Source organism: Pelophylax lessonae (assembly GCF_965119305.1).
Source record: "Pelophylax lessonae genome assembly, chromosome: 4".
Classification (NCBI taxonomy): Eukaryota; Metazoa; Chordata; class Amphibia; order Anura; family Ranidae; genus Pelophylax; species Pelophylax lessonae.
In genome coordinates this window covers 21,444,433-21,468,313 of record NC_138771.1, presented here as the reverse complement: position 1 = coordinate 21,468,313, position 23,881 = coordinate 21,444,433, and the positions used below count along the sequence as shown (strand labels likewise).

Genomic DNA, 23,881 nt, shown 5'->3' with positions numbered 1-23,881 from the left:
CCAATACCAGTTCATTTATGAAGTTTTCTAATGCATACAGCTGCTCTTTACTCATTTCCTTGCAATAACCTACAGATCAGTGTAGAACTGATCATACCATCCACCAGATTATTTTCAAGGGTATATATTCCATCAACTAACACAATGCAAATGGCCCCTTTACTAAAATAAATACATAAAAAAAAAAAAAACATTAAATGAAATGTACATGAATTGCCTATTGTAGGCTTTAGGCTCCATGCCTACTGGCTTAAAAATCGCTACTACTACTACGGGAGTTTTGTATTCTGCTTGTAGAAGCAGCTCAATGTTATCCTATGTGTCCATGCACATTAGGATGATTATAGGCATATTTTAAGTTCAACGTTTAAAGGTAGGAAAAGAAAAAAAAAACCTGGTTTACCCTTTTGGAGTTTACTGTCAGAAACAAAAAAAAAACCCAAAACTCTTCTAAACTCTGTACAAAAAATGCTCCATATGAGCGTTTTTTTCTGCAAAGGGAACTGGCATTTTTTTTAAGCCCAGTGTGCATGGAGCCTTAGAGGCAGGAGAGCTTTTACATTTATCGAAAGGGCGGGGATATAAGGACCATAGGGAGCTTCTATGGGAGCGATTAGTCTTCTAAACACATGATATTGACCTCCTCTGTAGGTGAATGGTTTCTTGGCTGTCCTTAGGGCCACTCTTCCAGAGAGCAGAAGCATGCTCCAATAGGTAAACATAAAAGGAAGGCGCCTCTAAGTGCAGTGGTAAAATCATTTTAATGACACACAAATAACACTTACACGATCATTCGCGAAGAGCAGGCATGTAAAGACATCACGAGGTTCGTTCCATGGACTCCCTAAAGCCATCCAGCAGCGTAGGGGGATGATGAAGGAGTGTTACTGCGCTCGCTCCGAAGCGCGTTACTGCCACCGTGACATCATCACGTTCCTGCGGTCCACAAGCGAGGCGTGCGTTCCACCGTGACCTCGGCTCGGGACCTTCCTCCATAGTGCTCCACGCCTCTCCTCTTCATCCCCCTATGCTGCTGGATGGCTTCAAGGAAAGGGAGCCATTAGGGAGTCCATGGAACGAACCCCCGTGATGTCTTTACATGCCCGCTCTTCACGAATGATCGTGTAAGTGTTCTCTATTTGTGTGTCATTAAAACGGTTTTAACACTGCACTTAGAGACGCATTCCTTTTTCCTTTTATAAGATCTTTATGGCGGGCCATGTTTAATAAAGTCTGCTGATTACAGTTTATCTATAGTGATTAAAGTAGAACTTCACTTTCTCAATCAACATTGACTATTTTTTTTCAATCTTTAGGCTGCTAGCATTAACTGGTTGCCGACCGCCGCACGACTATATACGGCGGCGGTCAGCCCCGGCCAGGCAAAGTGACGTATATATACGTCACTAGCCTGTCACTTGCTTGTGAGACAATAGCGGGGGAGCGCGTGCCTGCGGGGGCGCGCGCCCGCCCCAGCTCGTTCCCTGGGAAGTCAGTGCGTGTGACCGGCGGACCCGATGTCCGCCGGTCACTCGCGATCGTTCGCCGTAAAGGGAGAAAGGCAGGCGGCTGATGTAAACAAGCCGCCTGTCATTCTCCCCTGTGTAGGAATGGTGATCATACGGTTCTACTATGTAGGACCGTTGATCTCTGTTCCTACACCAGTAGCCATGTCCAATCACAGTTAGAAGCACGCCCCTAGGGGCACACTTAACCCCTCCTTCCCCAATAAATTTAACCCCTTCCCTGCCAGTGTCATTTTTACAGTAACAGTGCATATGTATAGCACTGATTACTGCAGTAATGTTACTGGTACCCCCAAAAGTGTCAAAAATGTCAGTCAAGGGTCCGATCTGTCTGCCTCAATGTCGCAGTACAGCAAAAAAAAATCGCAAATCGCAGCCATTACACGTTAAAAAAAAAACACCAGAAATTACAGAAATCTTTCCCTTAGTTAGTAAACTTAAATAACTTTTGCGCAAACCAATCAAAATACGCTTTTTGCGATTTTTTTTTTTACCAAACATAGGTAGCAGAAAACAAATTGGCCAAAAATGTTAAAAAAATTTTGATTTTTACATTTTTTTGGGGGGGAATTTCATTAAAAAAAATTGAAAAATGTTATTTTTGCAAAATTGACGCTCTTTTTTTGTTTATAGCGCAAAAAGTAAAAATTGCACAGGTGATCAAATACCACCAAAAGAAAGCTCTGTTTGTGGGAAAAAAAAGGACGTCAAATTCGTTTAGGTACAGCATCGCACGACCGTGCAATTGTCCGTTAAAGTCACGCAGTGCCGAATTGCAAAAAAAGCCCTTGTCAGGAAGGGGGTAAAATCTTCCGGGGCTTAAGTGGTTAATAAATAGATAGGAAAGTTGATCATATTTACTTGTTTTAAACTTTTCTTTTACATTTTCTCAGTTACTTCCTGGTTTCTGGCCTAGGCAAATGATGTCATACCAGCTGAGAGTCTTCAGGAGGGGAGGAGGGGTTTTCTCAACTAAGCACACTCTCCTGCCTGCATGCCTGAGCTAAGGGTAGATGGATTTCAGGAAGTAAATGCTACATGACTCATCTGCCCTTACTAGAGATGGCCACGACCAAAAAAGCTAGGGGGATGTTTCTCAAAAAGATTTCTCAACAAAATAAAGCATGGGGACATGGATGGATGAGGGAGTTTGCTTTGAATATTAAAAATTAAATGAATAGTGTTTTTTATTTGTGGTGCTCAGATGCGGTTTGGTTTCGCTTTAAGATTTGATAGAAAAGCATCTTTAAGTGTTCCAATTCCTGACTAAAATGACCTTAGCAGCATTCCTCAATTTGTCTCCAGGAGACCATGGAAGTCCTGCAAGCTGAAATGCCAATAACAAGGCTTCGGAGGTATGTGCCAGGAACATTATGCCTGCTGTCAGAGAGATTGTGCCAGCCCAAGGGCTCATGCACATGAACGTGTTTAGGCATGGGAGCTTAAGCATACAAAAATGTTATGCCCATGGACGCAGGGGGACATCCACCACAGATACTGGTGCCTAATGGTCTGCTAAAACCTGGGCCCTGCATTGGATTATTGCTGGATGGTCTTTCAGCTCGTATCTCTGCTATCCTTGATCCTGAATCTGCTTGACTCTAGCACTAACCACCTTTATCTGACCTGCCTCTAGATTACCCCTGCCTGTATATGTATACTGCCTACCTGTGATACTGACCTCAGCCAAGACTCTTGACCAAGATTTTGCCTATCCATTCTGTACTTCGTTGCCTGCATGTTGCCAGCCTCTGCCCATCACTGACCTTGATCTCCATGATTTAATGCCTTCCTGCCTGGCTGTTACCGAACTTGGCATATGAACCTGGCTCTGCTCTCTATTGGTCTGGTTGAAGTTTAGGTTCCCTCATTGCTGAGCTTCTGCTTACCTGACACCAGCGTTCTAAGTTCAAGTCTGCAGTTCCAGCTTCCTGGCACCTGTGCCCTTCCACTGGCCTTGCAGTCCCCATCTTAACTTTCAGGGGTGCTCATAAAGGAATTGTGCAAGAGCCCACCAGCATCAGCTCAAGCTCCTCATACAGGTATGTGACAATATGGCCAAGCAGGGACTTTATGAGATGAAGTTGAAATTTTCAGAAGGAATATTCTGAGATTACTGGCCTCCAAGGCATGTGCAACTTTTGTGTGTTTTTAGTAACCTCAGCACAGATATTATCATAAACTGTCCATAGACTTGGTGGGCTGTCCGACCACCCTCATGGTAAAAATGCCCACACTTCTCAGGTAAAGCTGCCTACAATGTGCCCCATTTAATAATTGTCTGTCACTGGAGAACAGAGGGGACTTTATCCAGCTTACCAGGGGAGAACAATGGGACAACTTTTTTAACCCAGCCAATCATTAATGACCTCTATTGTTCAGGGGAAGTGGCTTGGGAGGAGCCTAGGCTGAGGTTGCTTTCCATTCATTGACTCAGTACGTGGACTGATTAGGAGGGCAGCATCTCCATTTCACACTCTGTAGAGCAGGAGAGGATGAGCATTTCAGATGCCGGAGAGTAGTGGGCCACCAGATTAGGTTGGATGGGCATTTAGAGCGGGTGTCAGGAACCATAAACCAGACAGAGACAGAAAGCACAGTTAAAATCACACCTTTAATGAAATGGAAAAAATAACACAGTTCAGGAACATAGTCAAAAAACAGAAGCCAGGTTTTGGATGCCAGAGCTGGGTAATCAGATGAGCCGGGGTCAGGAAAACAGAAGTCAGCGTAGTCAGGAGCAAAAATCAGGAACAGGAATTGGAAGGGAAGTCAGCCAGGCAAAATCATACACAGGAGCACAGGAAGGAACGCACTTAGAGATCAAAGACCACGCAAGGGCAAGAAGGAAATTAGCTAAGCTGCTTAAATAGCCAAAAGGGACTGCTGTAGGCTGGACTAATGAGGCAGGTTAATGGTAATCAGGTGAGTCACTATGGTAACAACGAGTGGCTGGTAATTAACCAACAGCTAAGCAGCTTCTGAGCACTGAAAGAAAGGAGCTGCTTGTTAAGTAGCAGGCGCTCAGCCCTGGCAGTGGGGCTCTAAGAAACATAATAGGGGCACCATTCCATTACTTGTTTAACCAACACCAGTTGGTGGGATTAGGGGCCTGATCATTTGGATATCGTTTAATATCAATAAGCATCTTAAGTTCCTAAGGAAAGGGTTAAAATTAACCAGGATTTTAAAGACCCTCCATCATATAGTGGGCAATTGCTCAAAGTTGTAGATCTGTATGTCTCCCATATGGATTTCTGGCTAGTGGAAAAAATACGATTTTATGTACTCACCGTACTCATCCTGTTCTTAAAGTCCATTGAGGGATACAAGAAGTCCTAAACTTTTGGGATATACTGCTACAAGAAGAATTGGGCGCTGGCGAATAAAAAAACCCGTAAGCCATGCCGGAATATTACCTTCCACTACCAACATGCCTCAGTTTTGCAGCAAAGCAGTACCAAGAGCGTGAGATCTGGCTGTAGGTGACCAAAGTCTCCCTAGGCAGGTAGCAGGGACGTATCAAAGATTGGCAATCCATGTGTCTCTTTCCAAGCAGGAGCAGCAGTGGGCAGATGATTCTTCAACACTGCATGGTGCGAAAGGAAGTGTAGAATGTGTACAAGCAACACTCCACCCAGTGGGCGATCTCAGCGCTCAGTCCCACAGTGTTAACCATTTTCAAGACAAAACCAGTAGAAGTAATTGAGGTAACTCTTACTGCTTGCCCTGACCAGCCAACTCATAAAGTGGGCCTTCATGGACAGGAAAAGTACTAAGGCAGTGCCATAGGCTTTGGACCTGAAAAATGTTCTGCAGCTAACTTTAAAAAAAAAAAAAATCTGGAAAGCACCCTATGTGGTGCCAAAAGTCACCTCCAAGTTGTCCTCACATGTCCAGTCAAGCGGGGTCTAGATGAAGTACTAAAATCAGTTAGTCTTATGGCTTTTTTTTTCTCAAGAGTATAGATGCAGCAACTCCCCCCTTGTGAACCATTCCTTGTCCTGGCTGCCTACCAACCTCCAAGCACTGTCCCTGGGTTCCACCCCCTACCCACCTCCCAGTATTGCCCATTTAAGGGAATACCAAAGGAAGTATCGTTTTGTGGAGTTAATCATTTGTATTAAATGAAATCCCCTGCTGCCAGCAGCAGAATACCCCCCCCATAACAATAGATCCCCCATCAACAAAATACTCCACAGCAACAATAGAGCCCCACCAGCAATAATAGATCCCCCAACAGCCTGCTGCAATAGATCCTCCAGTAGCCAGCAACAATAGACCCCTCCCTCAACAGTAGATCTCTCCTAGGAATAACTTACCCCCCAACGACATAAGATACCCCCAACAGCAACACTAGAAGTCCCCAGCAATTATAAGCCTCCCACAACAATAGATCCCCTAGCACAGTGTTTCTCAACCTTTTTTCTGTCAAGGCCCCCTTTAAGATTATAGACAATATCAAGGCACCCTTCAACATTATGGACGATCTCGAGGCACCCCATTGTAAAATGTAAAAAACTGTTCATATAAATTTACATAATGCAGCAACATCCACACATAGGACACCCAAAGTTAGAGGTGATTTATTCTTCCAAAGCAAATACACTTTTGAACACTAGTACTGACTAGTATTCCAGTGTTTCTCCTCTCCCTCAATTTCTTTCCATCAGTCATCTATTGTCACCCCAGTGCTGAGGGAGAGGGGCACAGGAAGGTCACACAAGGGTGCTGTGGAGGCAACAGACATCTTTCCTATTAACTGATGACGTCATTGGTTGTAAGGATACCAGTGTCTAGAAAGTCATATTGGTGCATAATGCAAACCCGTGGCTTTGTATAACTAAAAGGCAGGCTTCATCCACCTGCTGGCTTGTATACAATTTTTGATAAATTTTTAGGCATTTTGCCAAGGCACCCCTGAAGAAACCTCAAGGCACCCCAGTGTGCCTGGGCACCCTGGTTGAAAAAGGCTGCCCTAGCAGCCAGCATCAGTTGAGGTTACCCTCAAGCACCCCCTAGCACCCCTTGCCATTACATACATTCAGAGCTGGAGGTGGTTGAAGTGCGTCCTACTAAAAAAAAAAAAAAAAAAAAAAAAGCCCTGGTCTTTGTACAGTTGACTTGTAGAAAAAAATGGCCATACCCAGGCCTTTTTTTCTCAGAAAAAAGATGCAGGAACTCAACCATGTCCCTATGTTTACAAGTGATAGTGGTGAGCAAGGAGCAGAGGCCCTGAGCCAAAGGTGGTGGAACTGAGATCCACCAAGTTCCAGCTGAAAAAAGCCCTGGCCATACCCTTAGGACACTAGTAAAGAACTGAGGCGTGCTTGTAGTATGAGAGGTTATCCTGAGTTGGCCTACAGATGTTTTGTTTACCAATATCCAGTCCTACTCTAGGCGGCAGTATAACCCAAAGCTTTCCTGTGTCCCTTAATGGAAAAGAAAGAAACTGAATTTGTGATTGTTTTCAAATTACCATCTTTCACTGTCTCTCACTATGATAAAAAATTGTGTTTTTCTTCCTGTGTCTTACCTTCCACGGTATCCAAACATGAGAAACAGGACGCAAAAAATGATACAGGTGACACCAATATGAATCCCAATGATGATACCGGTGACTGAGGATTTTGCCCTTTGCTCATCAAGCACGCAGTTACAGGATGGATTCAGTACTATGTAGAGAAATACAAGGCAGTACGTTAGAATTATATTCATTGGCACTAAGGCTACAGTATGATGTACTACAGAATTCATGGGGCCACATCAACAATATTTTTATACATTATGATTTAAAGTGTTCATGATGAGTTTACTCCAACAAGGACCAGAAACCTTTGACGCTTGGTTCACACTTATGTGTTTTTTAGTGCGTTTTGCAGTTTGCAGAAATGCACTACAGTCTATTTTACATGGTTTCCTATGGTACACGTTCACATCTACAGTATCTCACAAAAGTGAGTACACTCCTCACATATTTGTAAATATTTTATTATATCTTTTCATGTGACAACACTGAAGAAATGACACTTTGCTACAATGTAAAGTAGTGAGTGTACAGCTTGTATCAATTTAGAAGAAATGGTTGCACTCCAAGTATCATCAAAATTCTGTTTTATTTAAAGCGGAGTTCCGGGCACAGAAAGCATTTTTCAACAAACATACCCCCGGGACAGTCAGGGCTAGTACATTCCACAATGGCTAGCCTCTGATCTGTCCCGGTTCGTACTTACCTTTTAGAAGAAATACTCACTTATAAAATTTCTTCCACAGCGTTTCCATCTCTCTTGTGGGCAGCTGAAGCCGGCGCGGTCCTCTTCGGCGTCTTCTTCCGCGTCTTCTTCTCCCAGAATGCGCCTTCACCGGCCCCTCTCTTCACTTCCGGGGCGGCGCCGCATTCCTCCACAGCTTCTGGGCATGCCCAGAAGCTGTTTAGCAGGGGAATGCGGCGTCGCCCGGAAGTGACGAGCGGGGCCGGTGCCGTCGCATTGATTCCTGGGAGCGATGACGTTCAGCTCCCAGGAATCAGTGCAAGCCCGGAAGAGACGACTGAGCCTCGGCACAGAGGGAGGAAGTGAAGAATAGGTGAGTATATTCGATCTTCAATTACAAGGTGAGTAAATAAAAAAAAAAAAAAACCTAACTATCCAATTCCTTTTCAGGTGAGGGGGAACAAGCGGACGGGCACAAAAAAAAAAAAATATCGATTTTGTGCCCGGAACTCCGCTTTAACCGAACATCCCAATGTGGCAAACAACAGGTAGACATGTTTCACACACTAGCAAGTGTGCATAATCATTACCAGTGTGCGGTAATGATCAAGCACACTTGCTAGTGTGTGAAACATGTCTACCTGTTGTTTGCCACATTGGGATGTTCGGTTAAATAAAACAGAATTTTGATGATACTTGGAGTGCAACCATTTCTTCTATATTGATTATCTGCGGAGGCGAGCCGAGGCGTGCACCTGTACATCATCAGGCTTCTGAAACCACCTGGAGCAGTGAGTTTTCCTTGTCTTTGTGTAAAGCTTGTATAACAGTGTAAATTTGCTGTCCCCTCAAAATAACTCAACACACAGCCATTACCACTGCCAACAAAAGTGAGTACACCCCTAAGTGACAATGTGCAAATTGGGCCCAATTATCTATTTACCCTCCCTGGTGTCATGTGATTCGTTATTGTTACAAGGTCTCAAGTGTGAATGGGGAGCAGGTGTGTTAAATTTGGTGTTATCGCTCTCACTCTCTAATACTGGTCACTGGAAGTTCAACATGGCACCTCATGGCAAAGAACTCTCTGAGGATCTGAAAAAAAGAATTGTTGCTCTACATAAAGATGGCCTAGGCTATAAGAAGATTGCCAAGACCCTGAAACTGAGCTGCAGCACGGTGGCCAAGACCATACAGCAGTTTACAAGGACAGGCTCCACTCAGAACAGGCCTCGCCAAGGTTGCCCGAAGAAGTTGAGTGCACGTGCTAAGTGTCATATCCAGAGGTTGTCTTTGGGAAATAGATGTATGAGTGCTGCCAGCATTGCTGCAGAGGTTGAAGGGGTGGGGGGTCAGCCTGTCAGTGCTCAGACCATACGCCGTGCACTGCATCAAATTGGTCTGCATGGCTGTCGTCCCAGAAGGAAGCCTCTTCTAAAGATGATGCACAAGAAAGCCAGCAAACTGTTTGCTGAAGACAAGCAGACTAAGGACATGGATTACTGGAACCATGTCCTGTGATCTGATGAGACCAAGATAAACGTATTTGGTTCAGATGGTGTCAAGCGTGTGTGGCGGCAACTGAGGAGTACAAAGACAAGTGTGTCTTGCCTACAGTCAAGCATGGTGGTGGGATTGTCATAGTCTGGGGATTCATGAGTGCTGCCGGCACTGGGGAGCTACAGTTCATTGAGGGAATCATGAATGCCAACATGTACTGTGACATACTGAAGCAGAGCATGATCCCCTCCCTTCAGAGACTGGGCCGCAGGGCAGTATTCCTACATGAAAACGACCTCAAACACAACTCCAAGACAATCACTGCCTTGCTAAAGAAGCTGAGGGTAAAGGTGATGGACTGGCCAAGCATGTCTCTAGACCTAAACCCTATTGGGCATCTGTGGGGCATCCTCAAATGGAAGGTGGAGGAGCGCAAGGTCTCTAACATCCACCAGCTCTGTGATGTCATCATGGATAAGTGAAGGAGGACTCCAGTGGCTCTGATGAACTCCATGCCCAAGAGGGTTAAGGCAGTGCTGGAAAATAATGGTGGCCACACAAAACATTGACACTTTGGGCCCAATTTGGACATTTTTACTTAGGGGTGTACTCACTTTTGTTGCCAGCGGTTTAGACATTAAAGTGGTAGTATACTCCGCTTTTTAACTTTTACCTACAGGTTAGCCTATAATTAGGCCTATAATAAGGCTTACTGTAGGTAAAATTAATATCTCCTAAACCTCCACGGTTTAGGAGATATTCGCCCTGCATGCAGCTGCTGACACCAGCTGCGTATGCGCTCTGAAGGTCCGGCGGACCTTCAGAGCTCCTTGCTGGAAAGTGAACTCCCGCGCGCATGACGTCATCGCAGCTCCGGACACTCACAGCGTCGGAGCCACCGAACCAGGAAGAGACGCAGAGGGAAGATGTCAGCTGCCTCAGCGGTGTCCGGGCGACCGTGTCGGGGCTTCGTTCTAAGGTAAGTATTTCATAATGAGCTAGTATGCAATGCATAGCTTATTATGCCTTTGTCCTGTAGGTTTTTTTTTTTTAGGATACAACTGCTTTAATGGCTGTGTGTTGAGTTATTTTGAGGGGACAGCAAATTTACACTGTTATACAATCTGTACACTCACTACTTTACATTGTAGCAGAGTGTCATTTCTTCAGTTTTGTCACATGAAAAATAGAATAAAATATTTACAAAAATGTTACTCAAGATTTAAAGTGGAGTTCCACCCTAAATTTATACTTACCTCCATCTTCATGCCCAGGGTCACCTGAAAAACAAATGGATAATCGCAATTTTTTTTTTTTTTTACTTACCTCGTTAAGAAGAAAATATACTTACCTTACTTCCTCTTCCTCCACTCGGCGGCCACGGCCGTCGTCACTTCCTGGCATGCAATGATTCCTGGGAGCTGAACGTCATCGCTCCCAGGAATCAATGCGCCTGCACCGGCCCCGACGTCAGTTCCGGTGCAGGCGCCGTCATACCTTGCAAAACAGCTTCTGGGCATGCCCAGAAGCTGTGCAGGGATGACGCTGAGGCACCGGAAGTCACGGCAGGGCCGGTGCAGTGCATCGTGGGACCGAAGAAGACGGAAGAGGACGCAGAAGAGGATCGCGCTGGCTTCAAGCTGCCCACACCTGAGATGGCAGCACTGGAGAAGACATTTTCAAGGTAAGTATTTCTTCTTGCAGGTAAGTGCAACCCGGGACAGTTCAGAGGCTAGCCATTGTGGAATGCACTACCCCTGACTGTCCCGGGGGTATTTTTATTAAAAAAAGATGTCCCAGGGTGGAACTCCGCTTTAAGTCAATTTTATTTATTTATTTATTTATGTTTTACTAGTAATGGTAGCGATCAGCAATTTTTTGCAGGACTGCGACATTGCGGCGGACAGATCGGACCCCTAAAATGGCTTTTTTGACACTTTTGGGGGGGACCAGTGACCTTACTACAGTAATCAGTGCTAAAAATATGTACTGTTACTGTACTAATGACACTGGCAGGGAAGGGGTTAACCCAGGGGCGATCAACTGTGGGGGGGGGGGGGGGGGTGGGCTTGCGAAATCAATACAGAGACCTGTGTTCCTAAATAGGAGGAACACAAGAGCTCTGTATTGATTCCTGAGAGAATGGTGGTCTGCTGTGTTTACAACAGCAGGCCGCTGTAATTTCTTCACGGGGAGCGATCGCGGGTGCCCAGCGGCAATCGTGAATCAGCATCTCTGCTGGCGAGTGGGCGCCCCCCAGGATCGCTCCTGCGAACCACTGTACATGTATGGCGATTCGCGGGAACCTGCCGCTGTATATAGGCGGCAGCTAGTCGGCAAGTGGTTAACTTAATTTATTATTATATTCTTTTTCCTCTTTTTTTTTTCTCTTTCCCCCTTTTCTCTTTTTCTTTTTTCTTGTATGCTCCTTTTATCGATTTACTGTATATATGTACTATTTTGTTTTCTTTTTTTTCTTTTTTACCTGTGCCCTTTTACATACACCCTTTTGGGAGGGATGATTGATAATAGAGGTTAGTGTATTTTGGACAATACAGTTTTGTTGATACTCTGAGGATGTGTTATATCTATTCCCCTCTTGAGCGTAACAATTAGTGTAGTCCAGCACGCTATCCACAGCTATAGATATGCACTGTATTGGTCTATTTTCTTTATTAGTACTGATATTTTTTCATATCAAATCTGTATAATGGTTCCCGTGGGGTGTTAATATGTTATATACTATGTAGACTTTTATACTATAGTATATGGAAGAGCCCTGGGGCCATCATAAAAAAAATTCAAAGATTTCTGAGTTTGAAAAAAACATTTTTTTTTTACAGAATTCTGAGTTTCAAAGTCAGAATTCTGAGATTAAAAGTCAGAATTCTGAGATTACAACTTTGGACCATGCTAAAATTTAATAAACACAATTCTGAGATTAAAAGTCAGAATTCTTAGTTGAAAAGACAGAATTCTGAGTTTAAAAAGTCATAATTCTGACTTTCAAAGTCAGAATTCTGAGATTAAAAGTCAGAAGTCTGACTTTGCAAGTCAGAATTCTGAGATTACAACTTTGGACCATGCTAAAATTTAATAAACACAATTCTGAGATTAAAAGTCAGAATTCTGACTTTGAAAGTCAGAATTCTGAGTTTAAAAGTCAGAATTCTGAGTTTAAAAGACAGAATTCTGAGTTTAAAAAGTCAAACTTCTGACTTTGAAAGTCAGAATTCTGAGATTAAAAGTCAGAAGTCTGACTTTGAAAGTCAGAATTCTGAGTTTAAAAGTCAGAATTCTGAGTTTAAAAGACAGAATTCTGACTTTGAAAGTCAGAATTCTGAGATTACAACTTTGGACCATGCTAAAATTTAATAAACACAATTCTGAGATTAAAAGTCAGAATTCTGAGTTTAAAAGTCAGAATTCTGACTTTGAAAGTCAGAATTCTGAGATTAAAAGTCAGAATTCTGAGAATAAAAGTCAGAATTCTGAGTTTATAAATACAGTATATTTATATATATTTATATATAATATATACATATTTATATGTCTTTTATGTTTTCTCCTTTTGTTACCCAGAAATGTTCACTCTCGAGAAATGTCTATGAAAACTCCTGAAGAAGCTATTATGAAGATGGCGAAACATGTAGAGTTGATATTTTCGAGTGCATTATCTTGATTTTATCATTTTATATTGATGTATTGTCTTGTCCTCACTTTTGATGTGTAATAAAATGTACAATTTTTGAGAATTCAGATTTTTCTCCATCATTTAGCACCGTTAAAGTCCCACTTGCCCCCCTCCATTGTAGTTACTCAATTAAAGGGATGTGGTGCTTTTTACTTCATCTCTAGCAATATCTCTTCAAAATTTATAAATACAGTAGTCTCTATTACGATGATTTTAGAACCAATGAGAATTAATGTAGTAACACCCACAGACCATCTTTCTGCAGACATACATATCTTCTGCTCTGTAAGATTTGTAAATCTATATAGTACATTTTTATTGCTTTTTTTAGGTGTATATATATATATATATATATATATATATATATATAAAATACCTTTTGTATTACCACTATGTATGGAAGTGTTCTCAATAAACGTAGATTGAATACAGAGAATACAGTCACCTCTCATACATAGATGCATGAAGTGGATTTTGACAACAAATAATATATGTCACAAAATTTATTTGTGTGGGTTTGATATGCAAGAACATTAATCTTGAGAAGTGTCTCTTAAGTGGCTCAGTGGGAGTTATTCCCTGACTATTTACAGTACGGTTTTTGATAAATTTGAAATAATTTTAAGTATTTATGTAAATCTTCTTTGTATACACAATAAAGTACATTTAGGTTATTTTTAATATACAATTTTTTTTACTTATATTTGGCACTTTTAAAATCTCAAAACCATTATTTCTCCTTTTTTAAGTCCTTTGAGATACTGTATATGTTTGACCTTTACAATCCAGGGATGTGCAGGGGAGGACTGGGCCAGGGGGCAGGGGGGCAATTGCCCCCCTAGGCCGTTCTGATTCCCCTGTTAAAAGGCTGCACCGCTTCTGCCACAGACATGCCTAAAGGATTCCTGGTGAAGAGAAGTAAAAATTCCCCACTGCTGACCTACTGAGTACGGGATGAAGACAAGGACAGAGCACAGCCCCCCCCCCCCCCCAGAATGGATGGTGTAAACTGTGTCTAAGCAGAGGCTGGTTCCATGCCCCACTGGAGATTCTCCTCCCCCAAGTAGCCCCGACCGGGCTGTCCCAGCTCCCCCCAACTTCCCCCTGCTGGCCAGGTTGGGAACCCGGATTCGGCAGGTGAGTAGAGAGTACCTGGAGCGGAGCTTTAGCCTGAAATGGGGATCAGGAGGAGGCTGGGAAGTGGGAGAGTGGGAGGGGGGCTGAGTCGCTGCACCATGGGCTTCTGGTTTGTACATGCCCCCTGGGCCGAAAGTTGCCAGTCAGCCCCTGGGGATGTGGTGCATTGGTCACCCCCCATAACACAACATCAATACACTAGTTCTGTAGGAGAGAAATTTGGAAAGGTGAGAGGTGTTGTGAACAATTACCTGCTCGGGAAGATGCCTCTTTCAAGGATACAAAACGAACTGTGGAGTTTCCATCACCATGTTGATTATAAGCCAGTAATTTCACCTCGTACACCACTAAGGGGTCTAGACATAAAACATGACCAAGTATATCAGAGTTCAGTTTACAGCAAGAGAACCAAAAATATCTTCATCATTCATCGTCATCATTATCTAAGGGGTCATACACCACTAGAGGGTCAAATATATATCTAGAGGGGCATCATGAAGGGGGTCAGAGATCATCTAGTGCAGGGATCCTCAAACTACGGCCCTCCAGCTGTTGCGGAACTACACATCCCATGAGGCATTGTAAAACTCTGACATTCACAGACAGGGCTAGGCATGATGGGAATTGTAGTTCCTGAACAACTGGAGGGCCATAGTTTGAAGACCCCTAATGTAGGGGGTTATACGCCACTTGGGGGTGAAGACATAAAACATGACAAAGTACATCAGATTTCAACTTAGTTTAGGAAGACCAGAAATATCATCAACATCATCATCATTCCTCATCCATCATTTATCATCATGTAGGGCAGGGGTAATGAATTCAAATTCAAGGAGGTCCGGTCGCTAAAATTTTCTTTGGGCCGAGGTCCGAATCTGAAGTCTGTGCTATGATGGGCAAAACAGAACGTGTAAATCAGCGTTGCTCTTAACCTAAAATATGCCCATTAGAGTGCCCCTTAACATAAAATAAGGGGCAAGCTGATGGGCACATTTTATGTTAGGGGCACTCTGATGGGCAGAACAAAATGTGCCACCCAGCGTGACCCCTAACATAAAATATGCCCATCAGCGTGCCCCTTAGCATAACATTTGCCCATCAGCGTGACCCTTAACATAAAATAAGGGTCACGCTGATGGGCACATTTTATGTTAGGGGCACTCTGATGGGCAGAACAAAATGTGCCACCCAGCGTGACCCCTAACATAAAATATGCCCATCAGTGTGCCCCTTAGCATAACATTTGCCCATCAGCGTGATCCTTAACATAAAATAAGGGTCACGCTGATGGGCACATTTTATGTTAGGGGTCACGCTGATGGGTAAACAAAACGTGTAAATCAGCGTTGCTCTTAACATAAAATAAGGGGCACGCTGATGGGCATATTTTATGTTAGGGGGCACGCTGTTGGGCACATTTTATGTTAGGGGGCACGCTGATGGGCACATTTTATGTTAGGGGGCACTCTGATGGGCAAAACAAAACATGTAAATCAGCGTTGCGCTTAACATAAAATATGCCCATTAGAGTGCCCCCTTAACATAAAATATGCCCATCAGCGTGTCCCTTAGCATAAAATTAGGGGCACGCTGATGGGCGCATTTTATGTTAGGGGCACTCTGATGGGCACATTTTATGTTAGGGGCACTCTGATGGGCACTTTTTTTATTTTTTTATGGGGCACTCTAATGAGCACAACAAAATATGCCCATCAGTCTGCACACTTGCTAAAGCTTATGAGAGAGGAAGTGCATCTATTACATTGGGGACCACATTGCTTTCTCCCCTTAAAAATGTGCTCCACATACCTGGAGCCAGGAGCCGAGCCAGAAGCCGCGAACAGAGGGGCTGGGCGCGCACATAATGTCACGCCCCAACTCGCTGCCTGGCTGAATGGGAGCCGCAGTCAGGAGCAGGGGTCGGGGGTGCGCGCGTGATGTCACGCCCCTACTCGCGGCCTGACAGGACACCGGCCGGGAGCCGCAGTAAGGAGGGGGCGAAGACACAGCACGTCACTGGTTGCTGGGACACCCGCGGTCCCAGCAAACCAATGACTGAATACAGGAAGCAGCCTCGCGGTCCGGGCGAAAGCATCGTGCGGTCCGCCAATGGACCGCGGGCCGCCATTTAGTGATGGCTGATGTAGGGGGTCATACACCACTAGGGGACCAAACATACAGTGAGGGACAAAGAAACGATCAGTCTATAAATTTTAATGGTCGGTTTATTTTAACCGTGAGAGACAGAATAACAAAAAAACCCAGAAAAACGCATTTCAAAAAAGTTATAAATTGCTTTGCATTTTAATGAGTGAAAAGGTATTCGACCCCTTTCGCAAAACATGACTTAGTACTTGGTGGCAAAACTCTTGTTGGCAATCACAGAGGTCAGTCATTTCTTGTAGTTGGCCACCAGGTTTGCACACATCACAGCAGGGATTTTGCCCCACTCCTCTTTGCAGATCCTCTCCAAGTCATTAAGGTATTGAGGCTGGTTTGGTAACTCGAACCTTCAGCTCCCTCCACATATTTTCTATGGGATTAAAGCGGAGTTCCGGCCTCAAATACCTTTTTTAACTAAAAATACCCCTATAATACTACTCCATCGCCCTTTACAGATCCGCTATTCTCATACTTACAAGGTGTATGGTATTGGATTTTAGTCAAAATCTTACTTTTAAAAACGCTGTCTTGGCGTGGCCATCTTGGATGTGGGCATCTGAAGCCACAGTGTAATCTGCTGTGTCCTCCTTCCTCATTCCAGGGAGTGTTCTGGGAGTTTTTACTGATTCCAGCCTCCTGGGAGTGATGACAAACAGCTCCCAGGATGCAATGCCAAGGCGGAAGTGATGTCGGTGGCCCCGGCCACAGAGGGGGGAGAAGGAGGAAGTACAATCAAAAATGCCCTGAAAATAAGGTAAGGGTCCCCCGAAAAAAATTGAAAATGCCCAATTGTTGATCAGCATAGCCAGCACTCCAGGAATCACTAAAGTTGCAAAATTGACCGGAACTCCACTTTAAGGTGTGGAGACTGGCTAGGCCACTCCAGGACACTAATGTTCTTCTTCTTGAGCCACTACTTTGTTGCCTTGGCTGTGTGTTTTGGGTCATTGTCATTAACGACCCATCTTCAGTGTTCTGGCTGAGGGAAGGAGGTTCTCACCCAAGATTTGAAGGAACATGGCCCCCGTTCATCGTCCCTTTTATGTGGTGAAGTTGGACTGTCCCCTTAGTAGAAAAACACCCCCAAAGCATAATGTTTTTTACCTCCATGTTTGATGTTGGGGATGGTATTCTGGGGGTCATAGGCAGCATTCCTCCTCCTCTAAGTTGAGTTGATGCCAAAGAGCTTGATTTTGGTCTCATCTGACCACAACAATTTCACCCAGTTCTCCTCTGAATCATTCAGATGTTCATTACAAACTTCAGACGGGCCTGTACATGGGCTATCATGAGCAGGGGGGCCTTGCGGGCACTGCAGGATTTCAGTCCTCCACAGCCTAGTGTGTTACCAATTGTTTTCTTGGTGACTATGGTCCCAGCTGCCTTGAGATCATTGACAAGATTCTCTCATGTAGTTCTGGGCTGATTCCTCACTGTTCTCATGATAATTGAAACTCCACAAGGTGAGATCTTGCATGGAGCCCCAGACCAAGGGAGATTGACAGTAATTTTGTGTTTCTTCCATTTGCGAATAATCGCACCAACTGTTGTCACCCTCTCATCAAGCTGCTTGGCCACAGTCTTGTAGCCCATTCCAGCCTTGTGTAGGTCTACAATCTTGTCCCGGACATCCTTGGACAGCTCTTTGGTCTTGACCATGGTGCAGAGATTGAAATCTGATTGATTGATTGATTGATTGATTGCTTCTGTGGACAGGTGTCTTTTATATAGATAACAAGCTGAGATTAGGAGCACTCCCTTTAAGAGAGTGCTCCTAATCTCAGCTTGTTACTTGTATAGAAGACACATGGGAGCCAGAAATCTTGCTGATTGATAGGGGATCAAATACTTATTCCACTCATTATAATGCAAATCAATTTATAACTTTTTTGAAATGCGTTTTTCTGGATATTTTTGTTGTTATTCTGTCTCTCACTGTTAAAATAAACCTACCATTAAAATTATAGACGGATCATTTCTTTGTGAGTGGGCAAACGTACAAAATCAGCAGGGGATCAAAAACTTTTTTCCCTCACTGTATCTAGTGGGACATCATGAAGGGGGTCAGACACCATCTAGGGCAGTGATGGTGAACCTTGGCACCCCAGATGTTTTGGAACTATATTTCCCATGATGCTCATTCACTCTGCAGTGAAGTTGAGCATCATGGGAAATGTAGTTCCAAAACATCTGGGGTGCCAAGGTTCGCCATCACTGATCTAGGGGGTGAAGACATAAAACATGACCAAGTCCATCAGAGTTTAATTTAGGGCAAGAGGACCACAGGGAGCACAGTGGGGGGGGGGGGGGGGCAGTACAGTAGGGGGGGAAGGGGGACCAGTGGAGCACAAAGGGGCCCAGAGACAGCAGAACACAAGTGAACTGGATAGGAGGAGTGGCGGGGGCAGCATACAGAGGAACCAATCTCCTGCATTTTCCTCCTGCAGCTACAGGAGGGGACAGTGATTTCTCTACATGCTGCCCCCCCCCCCGCCCCTCCTATCCAGGTGTACAGGGGAGCTGCACAGGCCCAATGGAGCATGGGGCCCGGTTGCAATTGCAACCCCTGCAACCCCTGTAGTTAAGCCCCTGCTCTGTGCTTTTTTTAATTTTTTTTTAAAATACACCCCTAAGTGCCCATTCACACTATCGCGACTTGTCAGGCGACTGGTCAGCCTGACATGTCGCAGTCCATGCAGTGCTATGGGAACAGTTCTAATAGGAGCTAGTCAAGTCGTTCCGCGACTTAGAAAATAGTTCCCATACTACTTCGGGGCGACATCGGAGCGACTTGCATTGACATTCATTATATGAAGTCCGTGCAAGTCGCGTCGAACTCGTGGTGCACACGACTTCACAGGTCGCCCCCGAAGTCGTGCGGCGGTAGTGTGAACCGGCACTAAGTGTATTCACTAAGCCAATTCAGGCTTCAGTGATAACTCTCAGAATCATTCTTCAGTCCCGATGCTCACAATCTTGTGTCCTTCAGCTCGGCTCTGTGAGGTTTCTCTTAAGCCTAGTACACACGCAACGAATTTCCGCCGACCGGTCGTCCGTCTTTTGTGTTTTGTTGGTTGGAATGTGCCTAGACTGCACACGAATTCTCCCGCACGACAAAATTCTACTTCAGAAGTGATGTCATGTGTTAGTTTGCTTTCTTTGTGTTCTTTCTTCTCTGAGCATGCCCATTCTTGCTCATAAGATTTTTCCCTGTCGAAATCTGTACTGACTGCACGAAAATCGGACGTGTTTTGACGGAGGACAAAAATTTTATAGCCTGCATACCAGAATTTTTTCGGCCGAAAAGTCGGAGTCGGTTGTCGGAAGCATCATACTAACAAGCCGAAAATCGGCAGATCGGTCATCGGACGAAAATTCCCGGCCGAATTTAGACGCGTGTGTACGAGGCTTAAATGAATATTACTTTTATCTTTCACATTATGTGTTGCATTATGCCTTACCTATATACATTGTACTTGTATGGAGAGCACAGTGCAATGATAAATGACAGCTTTAAATGCCACTGTGCTTCACAGCAGGATTAAAAATCACGCACTCATTTTGCCGCCGTGGCATTTCAATTGACGTTACCGCTGTAAATGTCAATGTCATTTTAGCAAAATTAGGAGAATGAACGGCAGCCGTGAAGGTTGTAAACAGATAACACCGGGTTTATGTCTACGCTCCATAAATAGAGGTGAATCTATGCCAAAAAAAAAAATTGGACATTCAGCAGACAAGCAAACGTCTGGATCACGGGAGGACCATAAAATGACCCTCTAGGCCGATAGTCGCAGTTTGAGAAATCATGCGATATTCCCATGAACATCATACACCCACAGATGGCATTAGTACCAGAAGATTAATCAAAGCTTATCGTCTGCCTGATTAGACTGATAGGACACAGAGGTGTTGTACAAGACTCCAGTCTGCACTCTCTGTACAAACCATGATATGTATGGGAGCGCTGGGACTGGAGAGAACATCATTGAGCATGAGTGAGCATGTAGGACACTATACGCGGTGCTTACCCAGTCTGCAGATGTTGTACGCCGTGACGTTGCTGGGCAGGAGCATGGGCCCTGTGTAGTTTGGTGTTGGCACCTTGCGGTAGTAGAGTTTGAAGCCCTCGTTCTGACCCAGTTTGATGGATGGCTCCCAGGCTGCCTGGATAGCCGTGCTATTCAGAACCTTGATATAGAGTGATGGCACAGCGGGCACTGCAAAAGAGAACGAACGGCAACGGTAAACAATGCGGCATTGTGCGGACATTGTGCTACAATCATCCAATCTATAATAGATGTCGGCTTGTTCTGCTTGCCAGATTTTGCCATCCCATGGACATGTGGGAACCCAGGGGATAGTGTCTACAATAGGGGCTTGGCTGCAGGAACTCAAAAAATTTTTTTCCCAGCATTTCTGTAGCAGCAACAGACTACACAGAGACGGTCCTATCGGATTCATGAAATGTTGCCAAAAATACTAAACTGCGCTAAGGTGTACACAAGTATTTTAGTAGAAAGCTGCATATATAATATGAGATATAAACATAGTCATAGGAACAATACAAAAACACATGTTGCGCTACCTCCAACACTATAAATACACGATTAGAATTTTATTTATACACTATATTGTCAAAAGTATTGGGACGCCTGCCTTTACACACACACATGAACTTTAATGGCATCCCAGTCTTAGTCCGTAGGGTTCAATATTGAGTTGGCCCACCCTTTGCAGCTATAACAGCTTCAACTCTTCTGGGAAGGCTGCCCACAAGATTTAGGAGTGTGTCTATGGGAATGTTTGACCATTCTTCAAGAAGAGCATTTGTGGCAGTCTCCGCACTAATTCATCCCAAAGGTGTTCTATTGGGTTGAGGTCAGGACTGTGTATGCCAGTCAAGTTCTTCCACCGCAAACTCAATCATCCATGTCTTTATGAACCTTGCTTTGTGCACTGGTCCAAATCATTTGGTGGAGGGGGGATTATGGTGTGGGGTTATTTTTCAGGGGTTGGGTTTGGCCCCTTAGTAACAGTAAAGGGAGCTCTTAAGGCGTCAGCATACCAAGTAATTTTGGACAATTTCCTGCTCCCAACTTTGTCCGTAGGATTCAATATTGAGTTGGCCCACCCTTTGCAGCTATAACATCTTCAACTCTTCTTGGAAGGCTGTCCACAAGGTTTAGAGGTGTGTCTATGGGAATGTTTGACCATTCTTCCAGAAGTGCATTTGTGAGGTCAGGCACTGATGTTAAACGAGAAGACCATGCTTTGTGCACTGGTGTGCAGTCATGTTGGAACAGGAAGGGGCCATCCCTAACTGTTCCCACAAAGTTGGGAGTATGAAATTGTCCAAAATGTCTTGGTATGCTGATACCTTAAGAGTTCCCTTCGCTGGAACTAAGGGGCCAAGCCCAACCCCTGAAAAACAACCCAACACCATAATCCCCCTCCACCAAATGATTTAGACCAGTGCATAAAGCAAAGTCCTAAAACATGGATGAGTGAGTTTGGGGTTATGGAACCTAAATGGCCTGCACAGAGTCCTGACCTCAACTTGATGGAACACCTTTGGGATAAATTAGAGCAGAGACTACCATCCAGGCCTTCCTGTCCAACATCAGTGCCTGACCTCACAAATGCGCTTCTGGAAGAATGGTCAAACATTCCCATAGACACACTGCTAAACCTTGTGGACGGCCTTCCCCAGAAGAGTTGAAGCTGTTATAGCTGCAAAGGGTGGGCCAACTCAATATTGAACCCTATGGACTAAATGCCGGTACACACGATACGAAAATCGGAAGGGATCTTTCGTCCGACAAACGATCTGCCGATTTTCGGATTGTTAGTATGGTGCTTTCAACAGCCGATTACGGATTTTCAGAAGACAAAAACTGGATGTGCAGGCTATAAAATTTTTATCGTACGTCAACACAACGTCCGATTTTCGTTTAATTAGTACAGTTTTTGTCTGAAAAAAATATACACTGTTGCATTACACATAGGAAGAGATCAACTACATTACTTACAAAGAGCGTATAAACATGTCCTGGACTGAAGTGGTTCTCCCGTTCCTCTGGGGAGCCCAGGATTGTTGTATATGGCCAGGAATGCTAAACACAGAGGAGATGGAGGAACATCCATTCCTTGATCTCCTCTATGACTAATGAACCTGGAAGCAACAAGGATTTTTTTTTCACTTCAAGGTTCAGGGCTTTCATTCTTTGGTAGTTACACCTTGAGAAGCAGCTAATCGAGGACCATCTGTACTTGACTGGATTCACTGGAGTGCAGAGGGGACATTGGGGGTCCTTCTTTTCTCTCCTTCTTTTCCTCATTCTCTTGGATGGATCAGAATGATTCTGATTGGTTACCATTTTGACCAACCAGAAAAGCTCTGATCTGAACTTGAACCCCTAAAGAAAAAAGGAGGGGAAGAAGAGTGGGGCTTTTAAATCCCTGGACCACTGTGCCGGCTGTGTGGACAGTGACCGCTAATCACCCACAGAGGTAAGGGCAGTAAAGATCGGTGAGTGGGGACAGTGTAGGATGTTCGTTCACTTTTTTAGATTTTTGTGAAAAGGTGAACTTAAATTTTAAGAAGTTGTGTGTTCCTGGGGCCAGCTGAGGTACTGAAATGAGTAAGACCTGAAGAACAACTTGGTAGTTTTTCTCTTGTTGTATCCAGCACTTGTGTTTATGAACTTTAGGGAACCCAAAGCAACAGCAAACCTGAACCTCATCCATAGAAAAGATATGTGTGTATCTTTCCATAGAAAAGCTATTTGTGAACCCACTTAAAAAAGACCACCACATAAATTCCTTTTCCCATCTTTCTTTTAACAGCAACATCAAGCAGTGGGTGCAGAAGACCTTATGTAACGGAATGCCTATACTCTGGTATGTCCTACTCCAATATGTCCATTAATTCCCTACTCTGTCTGCTTTTAGGGGATCCCTAAAAACTCATCTCTTCGGAGAAGTCTACTCTGCTTCCTCCTAAAACCTGTATGTCAAACTTCTCCATCAGGTCATCCCTATTACGATTTATTCTGCTCCACTTTCATGTATTTTTTTTATGTTTTGTATTGAACTGCATGAGGTTATCATTTCTCTGTAGTATGCTGACATCTTGTGGCAGTTTTGGGCAACTACAACTTGTTTACTAATGTGATTTTGGTATCTTTCCCTGCCCCCCCTCCAGTTTAGTTCTAGTTAGTTCAGTCCTAGCTAGGCCCTCCCCATTTCTTCCATGTTTCCTCAGTCAATGTTTGTACTTTGCAAAGATTGGACCTTGGAAAGTCATTGCTTTCTTACACTTTAAAAAACGGGAAAAACATCTACTCTATTGCAGGTAACTAAAGTAAAACTGTGTTGCATTCAACTCTTATTGAAGAGTTAGGCTGCCTGTGGATGGTGCCAGTTCAGCAAGTGAATATACTGTCTGAACAGACTGGGTCTGAGGAAGTATGCCAATGCATAAAGCAACATTTGAAACAGAACACCTTTTGTACCACTATCTCTTTCCCTTAAAGCAGTGGTCTCCAAGCTGTGGCCCAGGGGTCAAATGTGGCCCTTTTGTGTGCCTTTATTCGGCCCTTGGGGCACTATTCCTCACAATGATGCCAGGAATGAGGTATTGTTCC

General features: G+C 44.2%; 1 protein-coding gene across 1 annotated transcript in view; it reads right to left on the bottom strand.

The window, feature by feature from the left end:
• Window positions 1–23,881, bottom strand: part of IGDCC3 (immunoglobulin superfamily DCC subclass member 3) — a 310,994-nt gene that overhangs the window by 15,223 nt on the left and 271,890 nt on the right. The window contains exons 10-12 of the mRNA XM_082255109.1: window positions 20,264–20,452; window positions 14,321–14,425; window positions 7,063–7,201 (exon numbers count right to left, since the gene is read on the bottom strand). Coding sequence (XP_082111235.1) covers window positions 7,063–7,201; window positions 14,321–14,425; window positions 20,264–20,452 — 433 coding nt within the window. The remainder of the gene's footprint in view (window positions 1–7,062; window positions 7,202–14,320; window positions 14,426–20,263; window positions 20,453–23,881) is intronic.